Below are 20,452 nucleotides of genomic sequence, written 5' to 3' on the forward strand. Positions count from 1 at the left end.
ACCGGATGACTTGATAGGTCAACACATTGCGTTGCCAGATGATGTTGCATTGCGTTGTGTTGCAGTAAAAGTTGAGCTGGATTCAGCTTTTTTGTTGGACGAGCTTCTATATCACCGTAACAACAATGAAATAAATGAGGAGGTTGCGGTGGAGGAGCAGTGCTAATGCTCGCCTAAAGATGGCCTTACGCTATAACCTTAACCCCTAGAGCCAAGTCTTGTGTCTCATTTACATCCTATGGGACGGATGGTCAACACATTCTTACTCCCAACTCGTCAAATACCGGCGCTTGGTCAGTGGCCCTATGCTTCAAACTATGACGCTCTAGGTGGCCCTCTGGTTTCAGTTATGGACGTGTCAGGGACGGTGTGTCAGTATCTGCTTGTGACATGCATCGTGCATTTTCAAAATAAACTTCCGTGTTCACAGGAAACGTACAGTTTCTGCCTGTTACATGCATAATTTTACATTTCGTCTCTTTTCAAAATAAACTTTTTAAAGTAGGTTTACTTAGTTTTAAGGTTTACTTACGCAACAAAACTACTTAAACATTATTACATTCATCATATACATACAGATAATACATACATTCAATTTGACCTCTGCATTTAACCCATCCTAAGCATTTAGGAGCATTGGGCTACTTGGGGTTCACTGTTTCGCTCAAGGACACTTCGACATGCAGACAGTAGGAGCCGGGGATCGAACCGCCAACCTTGTTGTTAAAGGGCGACCGGCTCTACGTCCCGCTCCTCTTTCTAACAAAAGTAGCGTAAAAGAAGTCAACGTTGACTTGATTTGACACAGGACACGTACAGCGGCCTCCTGGGGGAAAGTCCTGTGTTTGACCCAACTATCTTCTCCTCCCACCCGCCCTACGCAGACTTTCTCGCTCTTTATACTACGTCACTTGCTCTGACTGACATATGGGTTTACATTAGAGTTAGACCTAGCTGCTGTATTTGACGAGTTGGGAGTGAGAACGGGTTGGGATGGTAGAGATGGGAACGATTCCTGTGCTCCCAACTTGCGAGTGTTCACATTTTCAAACAACTCAAGACAGTTTGAGGGTTTAAAATACTGAGTGTTGACTATATAGTGCTATATCCATTAAATTTAGGTTTAATCATCTTAAACAATGGACTTTGGTAGAAATGAGGCATCTACGTTTGATTGGTTTTCAGGCACTTCTGTTTTATTAAGGGAGTCGGATAGATCAGAACTTGGATATTAAAAATTACGATTTGGCTGTTGACATGAATGCCATTTACAAGTCGGGAACTGATAATTAATGAGAACGTGTCGCAGGTCTTTGAACAAGTTAAGTACCAGCCCCGAAACATCGTCACTCTAAAACATGTCCTCAATTTTCTAAATGTCCTCAAGCTCAAGGTCTAAAACACAAATGGTCCTCACAAAGACAGAAGTATAATAGCACACATACAGTAACACAGTGCGACCCCTCCCCCCCCCACCTGCTCCTTCACTGTTACTGTAAAAGTGGTGACATCCACAAAATGCACGAGAACACATAATGCACAGCCACATTTGCACCAACACGCACATACTCACGCTCACGAATGTGCTTTCTGTTGCTTGATTAGAGATTCACTGAGGCGTGACACAGGGTTGTTGTTTTTTTCTTATTCGTTTCCCTCCTCCGCTCCGGTCTGCAAATGCAGAAATAATAGAAGCATGTGTAGTAACACTGATGTGCGGAGCAGAAGACGCGCTGACTAATGTGTGAAACATGTGCTGTGGGTTGGTCAGCTGCCCGCGACCCACGGAGAGCAAATTAGCCACAGAGAGGCCAAACGTTACGGACAGGTGTAGAGATAGTGATAGTAGGAAGCCCTAATTCAGACAGAATACGTACTGAATTTATCTTTTATGATGACAAGGTGGCCTAGTAATTACAGAGAAGAACTTTAACTTGATGATCCAGGTTTAGGGCTCACTGTTTTCATTTTTAAAAATCCAGAAATGTGTCAGTTTTTAGGCCCACAGCGAAGTGCCGAATAAACTTGTGATAACACTGGTGTTCCCGCACCAGACATTTTACAGGAAAAGTCATTTACCAATGACGCTCAATATTTGGAGAGCACAAACTTTGATCTTTAGTATTGGATCAGTGTGTCTCTCCGGTCGAGCTTTGGTTGCGGGGCCGCGGGTTTCCACCCAGGGAACCTGATAGCTGGCATTTCCTTCTAAGATTGTACATAATTTCATTCATACAGTGAATTGCGATCAGTATCTTCTTGCAGCTTAACTTTGTGTTGACATACAGTCTGTTTTATTTTATTTTTTTTACAAAATCTGTCTGTTTTGTGATAAAGTGGCCAAAAAGTGTTTCTCTGTCTCTGACCCTGTGCGGTGTCCTCCCTGGAGAGGAGGTGAAAAGAGTATTTCTGCACACAGGCATCAATAATGGATCACTTTTAGCCCCTCTGGACAGTATCATGACCTTTTATGCTTGCTTTGTAAATTGTGATTTGTGCAATGGAGGTCAAACATCTTGGTACAGTATTGTTTCATAGACAGTTATGGTCCATTTCAATGAAGAATTGGGCTCCAGAATGAAGAATGAGGCCATATTTTACCTTTTCTATCTGGTCTGACAACTCTGATATTATTACGACAGTGTGGAGACGTGGTTCTCAATCAAGTGGAATTGAGGCTCAACGAACTGCAAATCTATATTCCAACCAAACAATACAGCAGCTCATTTAACTGATTACCTTCAACCAGAAAAAAAAGTAATTAATTAGTGAAATCAGCCGCTGTACCAGTTCGGAGGAGGGGATTTCTTCATCCATGGTGGAACATGATGTAGAGCATTTCTGTATCTTAATCCATGAAACTAGCTGATAGGACCTCAAGGCTGATGAGTAGTGAGAATATGTTAAAGTTATTACTGCTCAAATAGAGCTTGTAGGACAGCGTGACAGATATATATATATATGTATGGAGTATGATTTAGAAATCAAGCAGACGGCTCTAGACTTTAGACCTGCAGCCACATAAACGAAGAACGCGACATAAAGTTCTGAAGAAATAAAGTCTGAAAAGAGATATGCAGACTGTAACACTATGAATGCCTTCCAGGAACGTCTGTTCTCGTCTGTATAGTTTTTTGACAAAAAGAAATCCTAACTCAAGGTCCCCTTACTAGATTTCTCACGGGGCTTTCAGACGCATCTCATCAGTGAATGGAGTTTGTGTAGTTGTCATGTAAATAAATACTTGCTTAATAAATAAGAAACATATCTATAATAAATGTCATTATTATGTATAATTCATGTAATAAATACTTATGTATGTAAAATGTTTTGGTTCCACCAGGTATTTGTAAATCCATCACTAAGTTCATTGGTAAAATTCTTCCTAAAATCTTAGTAACTAGCTAGTTTCAAAACGGTTTAAAGGTCCCATATCATTCTCATTTTCAGGGTCACTTGTATTTTGTGTTTCTACTAGAACATGTTTACATGCTGCAATGTTTAAGAAAACCTTTATATTCCTCATACTGTCTGCTTGAATATGCCTGTATTCACCCTCTGTCTGAAACGCTCCGTTTTAGTGCATTTCAACGGAATTGCGTTGCTAGGCAACAGTTTGGGTCCATGTTTACTTCTTGTCAGCTGATGTTATTTACATACGCTGCAACAGGAAATAAACTGGGACACATTTAGTATGTTTGCGTTTAAAACCGTGTAATGGTCTAAATATTGTATATTTGTGACATCACAAATGGACAGAAATCCTAACGGCTTGTTTCAAACGCACAATTTCTGAATACGGGCTGCTGTGTGTATTTCTCCGGTTTCTCTGGTTTCAACCTACCAGTTTAAAGAAAAGAGAAAATTCCCACCCAGGAAGGAATTATAAAGCTCCTGGTTAAATGAACAGAACCTCCAGTCCATGTTGAACACGACACCCAGATCCATCTTTCTATTTTTGGAGCTTCAACAGTTTGCTTGTTTCTAAACACGACAAGAGGAGTTATGCTTTATTATTTCATTTCTAAGATTTACTGTTCCCTGATGCAAAGGGGAGCTTGTCGCTCTCCCAACTCATTCATATATGATGCTGTTTGTCATTTGGCTGCAGGCGGTTTGACTTGGCCGGCTCCGGCTCTCTAAGCTGTCACGGACCCACGCCGACACCCAGAATAGCCCTCGTGCATTTCTTGCCCTCAGCCCAACCACCCCCCATCACCACCACCACCACCAGGGTGCTGCTCCAGCTTTCATTTCGGAGGCTGCTTCCTCTGTTACTTCCCTCTCTTCCTCCTCCTCCTCTCCCTCTCCCTCTCTTGTCGCCCCCTATCAGACACTTTCATCTCTGAGTGTTTTATTGCATTGTGTCCTTGTAGAGGAGGACCTTTGGGCTCGCTCCAGACATCCAAAAAAATATAGCTCACTTTTTCTCCCCCCTTCCTGCTCGCCTCGCTCTTGGCTCAGAAAATATGGAGCATGGTTGTCTGTTTTTTCAATTGCTCCCCCCGTCCTCTCCCTTACCTTTGAGTGTCCTCTCCCTTTTTTCATCTTGTCTTTTTCTCCTTCAGCACCGGCAGTCAGTATGTTTTTATGGAGACAGTGTTGCAAGGGTGCATGACAAGTGAAACGGACCAACTCTCTCCTCCTCCCCCCCGTAGCCAGGCCTCTCTGTTTAGATCAGTGACAGTCGCTTGTCTCTCCAGAAAGTACATGTTATTCTCAGCCGTGTCCCCTCATGTCCCCAGTAGTCCTGGTTTCTCTGGGATCTCCGTTTCTCTGCTTTATGTCCAAAACTCTTACTCTGTTTGAATTATGTTGGAAAATAATTGTTATTGTGTGATTCAATCCTTCATTTCAGATGGGAGGTATTTGCTGCAAAGCATGAGGTTTCATGATTTGAGTCAAGGGAATCCCACTAAAGTGAGCTAGAGCTGCAACTAAGGATTATTTTCATTATCGATTCATCATTGCGGCTCTTAAGTGGGCATCATTTTTCAATTTACAAACAAATAAAAACATCCAAGAACATAAAAAGAAATGATTCTGATAATCCAAAAATGGAAATAGAAATCACACAATTTGTCAGCGTCTTTATTATATGGGTTTGAAAAATCTAAGGCTACATCCACACAAATACGAAGAAAACTAAAAAACTTCAGCCTCAACAACCAGTGGCTGATTCCACACAGACCTTGTTGTCTATACTAGCAGCTTTTGTGCAGTTAAATGCAATCCAAGCAAAGAAATCTCTGGTATTTTCGGTATTGCTGTCGTTCTTCTGTAGTAGTTTCTGCAGCTAAGCAACCAACCGCTGAGTAGACAGTCTGCTTCCTGCCCAGTGTACGTGAATGGTCATGTGATAAGCGTTTTCAGGCCGGAGATTATTTCTGAAACGGTGCTCGTTTTCGTTTTAAAACGCTATTTTATTGGTGTGAAGGGCAGTACACAAAACAAGGTTAGTGACATATAATACAGAGGAATGGACAGAAACAGGAAAATAGATTAAAACGAGACAAAAACATTTTAAAAAATGAAAACGCTGCTTTAAAACAAAAATGTATTATTGTGGATTTATCTTAGATTAAAGGTGCTGTGTGCAGTTTTCCTGTAAACAAACAAACTTCATGTTTACATTCTGAACATTTTGAAACCTGCTTTGTTTAAATCCATGTTTACTTGCGAACAGTCTTCTTCTTCTTCTTCTTCTTCTTCTTCTTCTTCTTCTTCTTCTTCTTCTTCTTCTTCTTCTTGCCTTTTGTTGTTGAATTGCTGCGTAACCGCCACCCGTTGATCAGTAAAGTGATGTGAAACCATTGTCATCCACGTACATTCATACGTACGTGGGGGAACCTTTGAAGATGCAATTTTCATCATCGATGAATCAATTTACTCAATTGTTTGATCTATAGAAGGACATAAAATAGTGAAAAATGCATCACAATTTCACAGAGCCCAAGGTGGCGTCTTCAAACTGCTTGTATTGTCCAAACCACAAAAAGATTCAGTTGACAATGATGCTATAAAGAAGCAAATCCTCATATTTGAGAAGCTAGAATGAACGAATTTAACGATAAATAACTTAAACGGTTACTTGAATATGCATTTTTTTCGTTGATTTATTACCTGTCTATCAATTATAATTAACACAAAACATAGCAGGCTAATTGGGGGTTGCGATCACTGTTAAACATGGTTCTGCTGATCTAAATCAGGACAGCAGGTGACATCCTCAGCATCCCTTTGTGTTTCACTGTGTTATCCATCTTTGGGGTGAAAGGGAGGTCCCTGCTGTTACAGTTGCAGCACAAAGGCGACATCTGTGTAGCCTTTCTCTGGCGTTATTGGCGTGTTTGGACAATGGCTTTAAGGGCTGGAGTAACAGTGTGTAATCTGAGGGGACACAGGAAGCGAGCTGCCACTGTGTGATCTCCTGCTCGCCCTTTCCTCCGCCTGCATCAGCTGTGTGTGTGTGTGTGTGTGTGTGTGTGCGTGTGTGTGTGTGTGTGTGTGTGTGTGTGCGTGTGTGTGTGTGTGTGTGCGCATGGGGTTTGTCAGGGAAGCGTGCAGATGAAGTAATAGACTGTGTGTCAGCAGACAGAGGTAAACCTGTTTGGACTCTTTATTCCCTCCAGGGACACTTTCATTGTACTGTTTAGCTCGGTGCAGCCGGATGAATAGAATGGAAAAGGTTGAAGTTTTAACGGAAAGTGGTCGCGTGTCATCATGTGTCGCATTTAGAGAGGGAGCCGGGGCTGGTGAAAGGGGGTTTTTGTATCCATGACAACAAGTAAGAGCGAGAGCAGCAAATGGGAGCGGGTCCGGGGCACATTAGATATTCGAGTCCTGAGAATGTGAGAGATGCACAGGATCAGGGAGGTATCTTGTCTCTGAGGGCACATTAGATCATGCCGCTCCTCTCTTAAATCTAACACAGGCTGTAACCTGAGCAGCTGCCCGCTATAGGTGAGCTCAATGAGAGGTGCACCGCTCCCACGGAGATGTTTGCAGGTCGTGTAAGACCACGAGGCTGCGTCGAAGGAGGTGAGAGGGACAGCTGCAGTTGGAATCCGGATAATGTGACTCCACGATTCCTCTTAGCAACAGTATTAATAAACCTGGCTGGATCCTCGCTGTGAGCCCTCATCATGAGTTACACGTCCGCCAGTCACAGGAGCACGCACCTCACAGCGAGGCCGCGCCTTCCCATCTGGTTTTGTGTATCTTGTTATAACCCCGATGAGACATCCTCCGCCTCTGTCCTCTAGCTGATATTGTAAAGTCATATAATATTGTATTGATCACTGTGTTGCCGTGACCCCTCACCCTTCCTCCAGAGTCAACTACAGCTCCGTGTCCCTTGAGCTCGCAGCGATTTAGGGGTCGATTGCTCAGGCTGAAGCCGCTGACAGTAAATAATAGTGGACGCTGTGAATGTGACATCAACCACTGGTTTCTAACTGGTTGTTTTCAAGTCAGCAGTATTTATGGTCGCTTTTTTTTTTTGGAGCCAAACCAGGCAGAACGAAGCCAAAATCAGAGGAACAGTGGAGCTCAATATACGGCTGCAACTAATCATTATTTTCATTATCAGGTAAAATGTCAGAAAAATGGCAAATCACAACTCACCTCAATTCACAAGGTGACATTTTTACAGTTTTACATTTTTAAAATATACCATACAATTTCTGCTCGTTACATGCATACAGTCTCTTTTCAAACTTCCAACATTGGTTTACTTAGTTTTTAGGTTTACTTATACAACAAAGGTCCTTGTTTAGGTTCAGGCAACAACAGTACTTGGTTAGGCTTAGGAAAAGATTGTGGTTTGGGTTAAAATAAGTATGTCTATTATGTAAAATATGTACTTTTTTATGTTAGATAGGTTTATTTGTTACGCACCTGGCAATACATATTTAAGTTACATCACAAAACTAAGGTTAAATAAGTCAATGTTGACTTGGTTTCAAGTCCTGTGTTTGTTTGACCCGTCCACTCCCACCCGCCCTATGTGGATTTTCTCACACTTTATACCACGTCAGTTGCACTGAGCATCTAGTAATGACACGGATGGGTTTACATTGAGGTTAGTTGAAAGCCCGGTGCGTCTCATACTGACACTAAATGGTGCCTCAGTGTGTTGGTATCAGACGTCGAGGGACACTGACCAAGTGTCTGTATCTGATGAGTTGGGAGTGGGAACGGGTCGTCTTGTCTGGTGATAGAGTGGCACCAACAGTTCACAACCCAAAGATACAAGATTTACAATGAATACAAAAATAGAGAATAGCAGAAAGTCCTCATATTTGAGAAGCTTGAACCAGTAAATGTGTAGCGTTTTTCGATTAAAGATCTTTTCATTATCAAAATTATTGGTGATTCATTTTCAGCTTATTGGTCAATTAATTGTTTCAGCTTTAGTTTGATGGATTCGGCAGTCAGGAGAACAACCACATGTCTTTCTAAAAGTGTCCATAAAGGGACACATTATGATGTCAGTGATTATAATGTCTTGTAAAAGTAACATTTTGGCTTCATATTTTTAGTGGATGGGTTTGTTTTGGTAACTCTCTAAATGCTCAGACTTCAAGAGAGCGACATAATCATAAAATTAGAACATTAAAACACCAAATCGTAGTAATTGTTAAAATTTGAGATGAACTTAATCTTGCTTGCAAAAGCCGCTTCGCATCAACTCCACGCCTGCTGTTTTATTAATTTCAACTTCACTTTTTGCAGCCATCAAGTGAGTGTTTGCTATCCAGTTAAATTAATGTTAATGTCACTAATGAATCACCATTAACAGCGACTCAAAGTCTGTCTTCCATTTGTGTCGTTTTCTAAATCACCACGACTCCCATCTGTCGCCCGCTCCGATTGGGCGGCAGATATAAAACAAGAGTGATTGTGAATTGATTCATTTCTTCAAAGTGTAGGCGCATAAACGGCACACAAATCAATCTCTCTCTAAAAAAAAAAAAAAACCTGCTTCTAAAATTGCTTCCAATGTGATCGCACCCTTCATGAGCTGCTCAAGGACACTTCAGCAGGGAGGGTCCTCGCCAAAAAACGGCGGCTTGAATTTGGGTCCTCCGGATGAAATAGTGTCTGTTTGGGCACGAGGCCACGCCGCCGCCTCAGCCTGATTGAACATAACAAGAGATACTCACATCAGGGCTTGTATATTGGTACATTTGTGAATGTAGTGCATGCATCTCTTATTCTCTCATTCTGGGTTGAGTGTCCAAACTGGGACTCACTTTGGCAGACATGTATTATTCAAACCGAATCTGGCACCGCTGCACTAACTCCCGTGCTTTTTGCCTTAAACAACATGCAATCACAGCTATTGCATCTGGCTCAAGCTTGGCCAGCACATTTGCAAGTGGCCAAGTGGAGAGTTTTGTGTGATTGCATGACTCATTTTTTTTTTTTTGGTTTGGTTTATGTAATATTGATGCCTGACTTCAGCGAGCCGGTCGCCATTTGGAAGGCGGTTTTACTTCCTTGTTTATAAAAGTTTTAGCTCTTTGTCAGCTGGTCAAGTACGCTTTGATTGGTTCGCCTCGCTGGATGAGAATAGATAAAGTGGAGATGAGGATGAGGGGAGGACGGGGGGGCATATACAGGCCTTGTGGGTGTGGAATATTAAATCTGATGCTAGTTTGTCATCAGATTGGCAAGAAATCATTGACAAATGTGTTTACTGGCTTTTTTCTGTGATTGCCGGGGAAAAGCAATAATCAGGACTATAATGAGCGCGGCCCATAATCCCTGCGCTTGGTGACAGAAACCAGGCCTGCTTAATTAAGGCACTGATTTCCCACGAGGCACTGGGGCCTTTTTTTCCCTCCTTGTCCTCTTCCCGTCTTTATTGGCTTGACTTTATTTGGGTTTTTGAGTGGAGGCGTCGCCGTGATCTGACGAGGCTGAAATACTGGTTTTAAAGCTTGTTTTTCTGATGATTCTCACTAGAGGTGTGCATAATAAAACGAGAAAGTTAACCATGTAATGATTCAATACGGTTCGATATAATACTACTTTGATATGATGCGATTCGGCTCTGATTCAATCCGATTCAGTTTAACTTAATTCATAGTATTCTCATGACGTGTCATATATTTCCTATACCAATACTGCTCAATGCGGCTCATTGGCCATGGTTGTAGTTTAAGGATAATAACCTTTATAGTACTATGAATTAGTGACATGGTGTCCCACATTGTGAAACCATAAGGTAAGATCCTTATTATATATATATATTAGGGCTGTCAAAGTTATTGCGATAATAACGCATTAACCCAACTTGCAATTTTTAGGTTGTAGCGGGCTCAGTTTTAAAGCTAGAGAGAAGACACTGACATCATATGTAACTAAAAGAACTAAGGAATCCAATGGTACCAACAATGTCATACTAGTTTGTCGCGAAGGAAGCAAATTAACGCTCCAAACTTGCGCTAAATTTTGGCGAGGAAAAACTGTCATGGCCATTTTCAAAGGGGTCCCTTGACCTCTGACCTCAAGATATGCGAATGAAAATGGGTTCTATGGGTACCCACGAGTCTCCCCTTTACAGAAATGCCCACTTTATGATAATCACATGCAGTTTGGGGCAAGTCATAGTCAAGTCAGCACACTGACACACTGACAGCTGTTGTTGCCTGTTGGGCTGCAGTTTGCCATGTTATGATTTGAGCATAATTTGTATGCTAAATGCAGTACCTGTGAGGGTTTCTGGACAATATTTGTCATTGTTTTGTGTTATTAATTCATTTCAATAATAAATATATACATACATTTGCATATAGCAGCATATTTTGCCCATTCCCATGTTGATAAGAGTATTAAATACGTGACAAATAATGGGTGTATTGATTTTTGACCGATTCCCTTAAAAATTTGAGTCAGATTCATAGTTCTGTATCGATGTAGCCATTTCAAAGACTACTGTATTGATTTCCGATACGTATCGGTTCATCTTTACACCCCTAATCCCCACTATTATTTCATGTCACGTTTTCCTGTCTATAATTAATTTCCTGGCCCCTGTGCAGGTCGGTTTACTTTCAGCAGATGATGTTTTCTACTAAAACGTTTGAGGATCAGAACTGCTCGTAATCCTGCCGTGAACACTGCAGTGAAGTGAAAATAATGTGTGCTGTTTAAAAACCATGCTTCGGTCCCTCCACACGTGCCTCAGCAGTGGTTAAATGCAGTCTTGCGTGAGGTGGAAAAGCACTCAGTAGATTAAGGGAAGAGATGGAGGCAGAGGAAACTTTCAAGAGAATTTGGAAAGGTTGTGTTTAGTTCAAACCGGAGAGTCCGGGGCCGGGGTCGGAGGCAGCAGGTGTTTTACACGGAGGAGAAAAAGGTCGTATTTAATTGCAGCACTTTTAGCTGCTACTCCTTCTCTCGCCTGGAGTACATAAGTCTTCCTAGAGTTTGTGAAAATCTACTCCAAAAGGGGAAAATCTTCACAGGCTTTGCAGAGTGAAAGCTGAGCGATGTGAGGGTCAGTGTGCACCGACAGAGAAGTGGAGATTGGATATCTCACATATCACATATCACCTCCTCTGGTGTGGTACTCTACCACAGTGGTTTCACACTTCTAGCCGCTACGCAGTATTATTTAGTGTTTGTGGAACGAGAGCCAGAGAGGAGAGCAAAACAGTAAATCTGCTGTCGAAGAAGAGGCATTGGGAAGCGGAGAGGAGGCGGGCAGCTAAAGCAAATTTCAGCCGCAGTGTGGTTTTTGGCCGCAGAACAGAGGGAGTAAGAAACACTCTGCATCTGCCTCTCCATCTCTCTCTCTCTCTCTGGCTCCCTGCACCACCTCCACTTTCATGTCTCACTCCCTCTTCACAGTTTCCATCTCTTCTTTCTTTCTCCTCCTCCGTCTGCTCTGGACGTGGGGAAGGCAAAGGCCGCTGGCTGCCGGCGGTCCAGTGCAGCGGAGGTGTGAACCCTCTAATCGCCTGTCATTACCCAGTGGCACTTCCCACACTAATACTCAACTTAAGGTGCTATGTCTAGCATGTTAGCATCAATAAATCATTTAGTTTGACACGTTAGTGTGATTCAATTTAACAAATGAGAACACTGGTGAGAAGATTGACACCCTCTTCACTTCGTCGTACTTACTTTTACTTTCCTGCAGATTTTGTGTGATTTTTCTGGTGCTGGATTTCTTCACATCACAAAGAGAGATTGCTGTATGCCACAAAATATTGTAGTTTCTACCGTATGTCCGCTTATTGTGTTGAATTTCATATTAGATTTATCCATACCCTTCAAAGCAAGTACACCTACCAGAGAGGCAGAGCAAAGAAGGGATGCAACAACTCAACAATTAATGGTTCTCAAAAGCTGCTACACACAGCATCCATAAAGGAACTGTTTGGGAAATACACTATATTTAACTTCTTGCCGAGAGTCAGATGAGATGATCGATACCACTCTCATGTCTGAGCGTTAAGTACAGAGCTGAAATCAGGAGATAATTTGATTAGCATAGCTTAGCATAAAGACTGGAAGCAGGGGGAAACAGTTAGCCCGGCTCTGTCCAATGTTTAATAGCTACAGAAGGTAAAGCCTCAGTTATGCTTTCCGCACGGGCGGTCATACGGATATCAGCTGATGCGGAATCATGATGAGGAAACGTTTGGATCTTTTATACTCTGTGCGGGTTTCACCTCATGGCAAATCGATATTCTCCCAAACTGTAGGGGGAAAGTATATTGAGAACTGGCGTCTACAGCCCGGGTACAGCACGGTCCGTCCATCCACTTCTATATCTTGTAGCTCGCCTGGTTTCCTAAAACTTCCGTTCCCACATTACGAAACTGCATTGTCAATTACGTTTCAAGGGAACATATTTTCTCCTGGATTACATTTGTTTTTGATGTATCACAAATATGTTCCTAATCATAGTGTGCGTATGGAGGAGGTTGGAGGTGAATGGGTGGCTCAAACAAACACAGGGCTTTCACCCATGGATGTATAAAGAGAACTGGTTACAGCGTTGGAGGCGGGCGGCCGTTTATTCCTATGATGATTTACTAAACCTAACCAAGAAGTTGTGTTTTTGTTTTGTTTCAATTTACAAAGTTAACCACATGTTTAAAACTGTGACTGCAGAAACGTAACTGAGAATGCAGTGTAGTTGTATGGTAATGTAGTTTTGTAGGAGTCATGGTTGCTCATCCACAGCTCTCTGCTCTGGGTCTCTTCACCTCAGACTGGTCGTGTTTGTCCCCTGAAAGTGTCTGTTACACCTCTGATAGAACCAATATCACAGCAGCTCACGCACACAGGTAAAGAAATAAATAAGAACGTATCGAGGCACCGCAAATGAAAACAGTGGAGACGCGTAAGCATGAATACATATATACCTGTGAGTCAGTGTGTGTGTGTGTGTGTGTGTGTGTGTGTGTGTATGAGCACGCCGTCTGCCGCGCACAGTCACACCCCCTGAGCCTTTTCAGTCAACACACCAGAGTGAGACCATTCATATAACGCCACCATCCACTGCACCGGCAGCAGGACAGTCCCTGTAAACACTGCACTGTGATTTGTGCTTGTGTGCACAGCAGGTGTTTGATTGCATCCCTATCACTCCACACACACACACACACACACACACACACACACACACTCACACACTCACACACACTCCTGTTTCATACAGAGTGGCTTTTTGCAGCTTCGACAGCGGCTGATGCCAGATGTTGGGATAGATGGATGAATTATTGATGATAGTCATAAACAAATGTAAATGTTGCTTAATGTTCCCCGCACGTGTGTGGCAGTAATTGGTGTGTGTGTGTGCGTGCGTGCGGGCGTGCGTGCGTGCGGGCGTGCGTGCGGGCGTGCGTGCGTGCGTGTGTGATTACGGGGGGTTTGTGAGCAGTTCATGTTGTGCGTGAAAGTGTTTCTATTTGTCTATGAACAGTATTTTTTTAGCAGAGTGAGTGTGTGTGTCGGGGGGTATCATTGTTGTCTGCTGTGAATCTGAAAGAGGGTCAACTTTGTAAGATATGGATGAACCAGAGGAGGGACCAAGTCATTGTTTTACAAGTCACAACTAAGTCTCAAGTCTTTGCACCCAAGTCCCAAGTCAAGACAGGCAAGTCCCAAGTCAAGTCCCAAATCAAGACAGGCAAGTCCCAAGTCAAGTCCCAAATCAAGACAGGCAAGTAGGCAGTAGGATATGGATGTACCAGATCAGGGTCCATGTCATTGTTTTGCAAGTCACAACTAAGTCTCAAGTGTTTGCGCTCAAGTCCCAAGTCAAGTCCCAAGTTAAGACAGGCAAGTCCCAAGTCTAGTCCCAAGTCAAGTCCCAAATCAAGACAGGCAAGTGGGCAGTAGGATATGGATGTACCAGAGGAGGGTCCAAGTCATTGTTTTGAAAGTCACAACTAAATCTCAAGTGTTTGCGCTTAAGTCCCAAGTCAAGACAGGCAAGTCCCAAGTTGAGTCCCAATCAAGTCCCAAGTCAAGACAGGCAAGTCCCAAATCAAGTCCCAAGTTGAGTCCCAAGTCAAGTCCTAAGTCAAGACAGACAAGTCGCAAGTCCAGACTTAACTAAAATGAAAGCTATAAAAAGAGATCTGGGGAATTAGGTGCCAATCTCCTGGGAATTAATAGCTTTAACGTTAGTTAATTCAGGAGATGAATTGGTTCGTGGCATATTTTTTTTAAATAACATACTTTTTAATCTTTGGGATTGGGGGGAAGGTGTCAAGTATGTTCAAGTGAAAAGGCTCATGTCTAAATGAGGTCGAGTTGCAAGTTTTTTTTAATTATTATTTTATCAAGTCGAGGCTAAAGTCATGTGACTCGAGTCCACACCTCTGAGACGTACTTAACAAATACAGAACATAACCGTGTGTGAGGATGTGGTCGGATTTCTGTCGGCCATCTTTTGACCACAGAAATAGTCAAAATCATGATGAAGATCTCTCCCTTATCTTTTCTTCCTTCCTGTCCCGGTAACTAAAACAGTATCTTCCTTTTCTTTGTGAATGAGATGCTATTTGAGGCTGCGTTGATGGCATGTGGGAATATTTACTACAATGACATAATTGCTCAAAGCAACAACTTGGAAGTGTCATCTCAAACAAACAACCCAGGTGAAGTGTTAGTTTTCAGGATTTTCATTCTTATGTACTCAAATGAACAGAAAATCAAACTTTGCAGTGTCAAATAGAAACAATCCGTCACCGCAATCTGTCACAATTAATCTTAAAATTACAGAAAGACTATCATTTCCACAGCAGCTCTGTTAGCTTGCTGTATATCATGAGGACTAATAATTACAGGTACTGCAGCTCGCTGTGGGACTGTGGGTGAACACCAGGGTGTAAAATGTAGGTGACAAGTTAATTTATGTTGTCGAGCTCCAGAGAAATATCACACCGAGGTGTAATATGTTGGCAAACTGTGCAGCTGCTCAAATGTTTGCTAACATGCCTGTTGATCATTACATGATTGGGTTTTATTAACTCCCATAAGTCCCTTGTCAAATCAGGATTACATAACCAAAATGTGGTGCAAAATCACATCTAATTGAGCTTTAATGGTGTCAAAAGTGTTGATTTGCTCTGAGATATTGTTACCATATTAAGTTAGTAAGCAGTACGGTAGCTTCTGCTTTATTACTCAATATTGAGGCTTGTCTTAAAGCGGCTCTAATCAATATTTTTATATTAACAGTGGATGAAGTGATGATGTATAACAGAAAGGGATCACTCAGTGACAGATAATTATCAACAGACTGCAGTTCTCCTCAGCTTTACGTAGATTTTTAGAGTCTTTTAGCTCATTGTTTTGTTTTTTACGGCTCACTACTTTACTGTTTTAGTTCACTCTCTCGCTCTCATCATCGTTTTCTGCCGCTTTCAGCGAAAATCTTTGATAAACTCACCGTTGGCTCCCTGCCTAGCAACAAACAGCAGACAGACTAAGATAGCAACAAGCTGAGAAACATAGTGGAACATTCAGCAGCTAAAGAGACGATATTTACCTCGGGGGGTGAGTGGTGGAGACCATAAATGGAGCTAAAAGGAGAGGGAATATTGCACAAATATGACAAACACAATATTAATGTTACTCTCTACTGTATCTGATAGATGTATAAAGAGATGACTGCTTGCTAACAAGTTAGCCATTAACTTAAAGGGGACATATCTGCTTGTGCACACATTTTTGGGTATCTGGAGTTCCTACCAACCCACAAACTGTGAATTAAGACGACCCAATCAGTTTTTTTTGTGGGCTGCCTAGATCAGAAAACATGTGATTCAACAAGCCATTCAGATTTGGCTCCCCTTCCTATGTCACATGCAGGTTCATTAGAATATATCGCCCACAGCTTGAAAACTACCTTTGCAAAGGTGCACCATATTTTTCTCACAAGCCAATCAGAGCAGACTGGGCTTTTTCAGAAGGAGGTCTTAAAGAGACAGGCGCTAAAACGGAGCGTTTCAGACAGAGGGTGAATACAGGTATATTCATACAGACAGACATGAGAAAAATAAAATGTTTTTGGAACATTAAAGCATGTAAACATGTTCTAGTAGAAACCTAAAATACAAGTATGAACCTGTGAATGAGCGTGATACGTCCCCTTTGAGGTGAAAATGTGTTAATGTTGCATTTACGGTTTGTTGTGCTGCCCCATCGTGGCCAAAAAAAATCCATTATTGCAGGTTTAAATAGGCTGTGCAACAAAATGTGGTTTGGAGACCTTCATCAATTTCGTTGCTAATTCCTAAATTACCATGTTTAATCAAATTAGCACACAGCAAATCAGTCTAGCATTGAAAAACTGCACACATTGCACAGAGAGTGGAAGGAGATCTTTTCCCCCCCTAGCAGGTTAATCAGCCATGTCGTTAAGTGCATGGCTGATTTTTTGCATGTGTGCATGGTGGTGCAGTAATGTGAGGCTACATATGTGGTTTCTCATGCCTACATGCATGTCAGGCAAGAGAGCCGTACTGTACTCTATCACAGCCAGGCGGTGTGTGTTTGCCAGATCCCACTTGTCCATTAGACTCCAGTGCTTCCTCTTCTCTCATTCCTGGTGAAAAAACAAGGCTCTCTTCCAGGCGGCGGCAGCGGCACTGCAGACATCTCGCCCAGCAATCTGAGGAAAGCCCTGCCGGTGGGATATGAAGAGAGAGAAAGAGAGATGGATTGTACTGCTGTCTGTAGTGTGCTAACAGGATCTTAGATAGTAGACTTCCCCCTCGGCGATTCACATCCAGAGCCACATATACACCGGCCAGAGAAAGGGATTTAGCTATGCGTTACAGCAGCAATAGAAATACATTTTAATTCCTCTAGAGATGCTTGGATTAATGGTTTTATATATACCTGCTGTGTGAGTGTATGAGAGACTGAGGTTGTGTGTGTCAGTGCTTTGACTGACAGAAGCCACGCTATATGTCACGGAGCTGGAAGTACATCAACGGGATGTCAGGGAAACGAGCTGCTTTTTGACTCGATACATGATACATGAGCAGCTATCCATAATGAATGCTGCAGCGCCACTTATTTTATTAGCTGATCCCCCGCTTTCCAAATACACTCCCTAAATAACATGCGTAGAAATTGCATTTTTGCTCGCATGAAGAGGAAAAGCGTCTTCCCATGAGATGTCAGACACATAATAAAGTATGTCATCCCTATTTCAGGGCTAGCTGCGCCGCTGTTGACTGTTGTTGACTCGTCTGCTGCTCACAGGGAATGCTTTCCGAGGCCTAAGAGAGCGGATGCAGCGGGTGTCAGGACTCGTCTCGAGCATTGTCGGTTTGTTGTCGTTTGCATGAGTCCAATTGAATTCAGCACAGCTACTCCTCGAGGAGTTCCCGCTGTGATATGGCGAGGCGCGGAGACATCTGGGTACCTACTGACCACTTAACTGCCTGCACTCGTCAATAACTCTTTAAAAAGATCAATTAGGGCGATCAGTGGCGAGAGCGCCGCCGGGGCTGAGGTGCCATATTGAGCTGTTTCTGTGAGATGATGTCACACGCAGCTCTTTTCCAGAGAAAGAGCCTCACCCCTCCAGACATTTGACTTCATTAAAGGGGTGTTCTCCTCAAACCGGAGCAATAAACTCAGCAATAAGCTGCTTCTCTCTTATCTGCCTCGTCGGTGCCTCGAGAGGCAGCGGTGGCGGTAGGCGAGGGATGGGGGGGAGTCCTCGCAGTGTCCAGCCAGCCGTCTCATTGAAAGTGTTCTGACTGAAACATCGAGCCATAAAAATCGATTTAGATAGCGACAGTTTCTTTCATTTATCGTTGGCTCACCTTTTTGCCCTTGTGAAATGTCCGTTTACACATTTTACAACCTGATTGATTACATGCTGCTGTTTTCAGTTCATTGTGTTCTTTTTATCCTCTCTGCCGTGGAGGGCTTTTCGCCCTCCGTTCCACTCGTATCAGACGCCGTGATAAATGTGGTTGTCATGACGCCCGTGGCAGCCAATGAGCACCGGCCGAGCGTGTCGAGTCCAGGCGGTGACAGACAGGCCCGGTCCACAGCAAGCTGACCTTTCACCTCCTAACCTTTCTTCCATGCTGATTATTAATCCTACTTACAGTGCACTTCCTGTGTCCCTCCATCGCAAATTAACCTTTTTCTCTTCTTCTTCTCTTCCCCCTCTTTCTGTCCTCTTCTTTCACACCCCTTCCTGTTTTCCTCCCCCTTGTTATTTCCTCCTGCAGCAAACTTATTCACGTGAAAATTATTGACGATGAGGAGTATGAGAAAAACAAGAACTTCTTCCTGGAGCTGGCCGAGCCTCGCATGGTAGACATGAGTCTGCAGAAAGGTGCGGTACTGAACCTTTTTCTTCCTCTCTTATCACTTTCTCTGTCTCTCTCCCCAGGCCTCTTTTGTCTCTTCTTTTTACCTGAACTTTGCTGTATCCACCCGCTTCCTCCTCCTACTTTTACACCGCCAAGGACTCTCTATCTCACAGCCATGCTTTCACATTACACCTAAAACCCAAACCACAAACGCTCCATCACCATCATAATGACAGTCCCGCCAGACGACACCGTCATCTGCATAAAAAGAGAGCAGGGAGTCTAGGTGCTGCTAGCAAGTAGCTATTATTATGTAAAGACACGTTTTACCTTAATGCAGTAGCTATTTTTAAGTCCTGTTTGGGTGAAAAATACAAGCTGTTTGTGAAATGAGATTATTGATTTATTTTTCGCTATAAGACTGTATAACTCACAGGACTGTTTGAATTTAATAGTTTGTATGAAAGTCTAACTTTCTGATGGTATCTTGTGCAGCTCATATTGAGGTCATGTCTTCTTTGGCAGGGGCCATGTTACTCACTGCAAGATTTTATTCTTCTGCACACCAAGCTTGTCTTTAGGCTTTTTATTTTTTGCAGCAAGGTGAATGTAGAAATAAAAGTAGGGCACGGAGGAATTCAAATCACACTAAGTTTTCATCATAAGTTTTGTTTGTTTCCTTGTTTCCTGCTTGTCGTCGTTAATGTCTGCTGAAAGAAGCCAACAGGCATTTTTGCGCACCGTTATCTAATGCGGTGTTATCTAACCGTGCTCAAGGCCAGGGGACGGGAGAGGCTCACAAGCTGGTGCGGAGGGTGCAGGATATTATCGGGCCTGGTAACGCTGTCTGAGTGGCGCCCGGCTCCCTGTGTTCTCCCAGTGAGAGTCATGATGAAGAGGAGTTACTATGCAGGTCTTTATGAGTGACAGCTGCATCACTCCAAACACTCCTCCGCTGCTCTGTGATGCTGCTTGTTTTGTTTTTATTCCCTTTGTGTGTCGGTGCAGGTTTTACCCACACACACGCTGATAAACACACAACAAGCTGTCTGTCACACATCTCTGTTTGGATGTTTGTGATATCAGTAAACTTATCAAGTTAGTTGTTGTAGGAGTCAAACTAAATGTGAAATCTAATGTCAACAACTGCAGATATACTCACATATAAATACACACATGCATTCACAATGTTTTATTATACTTTCATTCCCAAACAATAACATGCAACCTTAAAGCAAAGGCTAGCTGCCAGCTTGTGTTAGTCTATGAGTTTTGCTGTGTTTGTGCTAAACTCATAGATTGTACATTAGAAGTGGACGTAGTCACCGTGATGTCACCCATTGGTTTGTTGACTACGGTTCTGAAGCCTCAAGTTCAGCATTTTGGCTGTCACCATCTTTGTTTTTGGACATTGCAACTTGGTTTTTGCAACCAGAAGTTTGAAAATGGCCATGCCAGTTTATCCTCGCAGAAATTTAGTACAACTTTGGAGCGTTATTTATCGTTCTTCCCGACAAGCTAACATGACAATGATTCCTTAGGTTTTCTAGTTTCATCTGATACCATATGAACATTTTAAAGCTTTAAAAGTGAGCCCACTACAACGTCTGTAAGACCGAATAGCGGGACGTCGG

General features: G+C 42.7%; 1 protein-coding gene across 6 annotated transcripts in view; it reads left to right on the forward strand.

Moving 5' to 3' along the window:
* Window positions 1-20,452, forward strand: part of slc8a3 (solute carrier family 8 member 3) — a 129,369-nt gene that overhangs the window by 68,922 nt on the left and 39,995 nt on the right. For 5 of the 6 annotated variants that reach the window (XR_005203689.1, XM_037747345.1, XM_037747346.1 and 2 more), the window contains one exon: window positions 18,735-18,841. Coding sequence is in view for 5 of the 6 variants with exons in the window: in XM_037747345.1 (XP_037603273.1) it covers window positions 18,735-18,841 (107 nt within the window). In the remaining variant the exon portion in view is untranslated. Of the gene's footprint in view, window positions 1-17,146; window positions 17,168-18,734; window positions 18,842-20,452 lie in introns of those variants that run through there. The other variant, XM_037747347.1, reaches the window with a different exon arrangement.

The sequence above is a fragment of the Sebastes umbrosus genome, chromosome 16 (genome assembly GCF_015220745.1).
Source record: "Sebastes umbrosus isolate fSebUmb1 chromosome 16, fSebUmb1.pri, whole genome shotgun sequence".
In the NCBI taxonomy this organism is placed as follows: Eukaryota; Metazoa; Chordata; class Actinopteri; order Perciformes; family Sebastidae; genus Sebastes; species Sebastes umbrosus.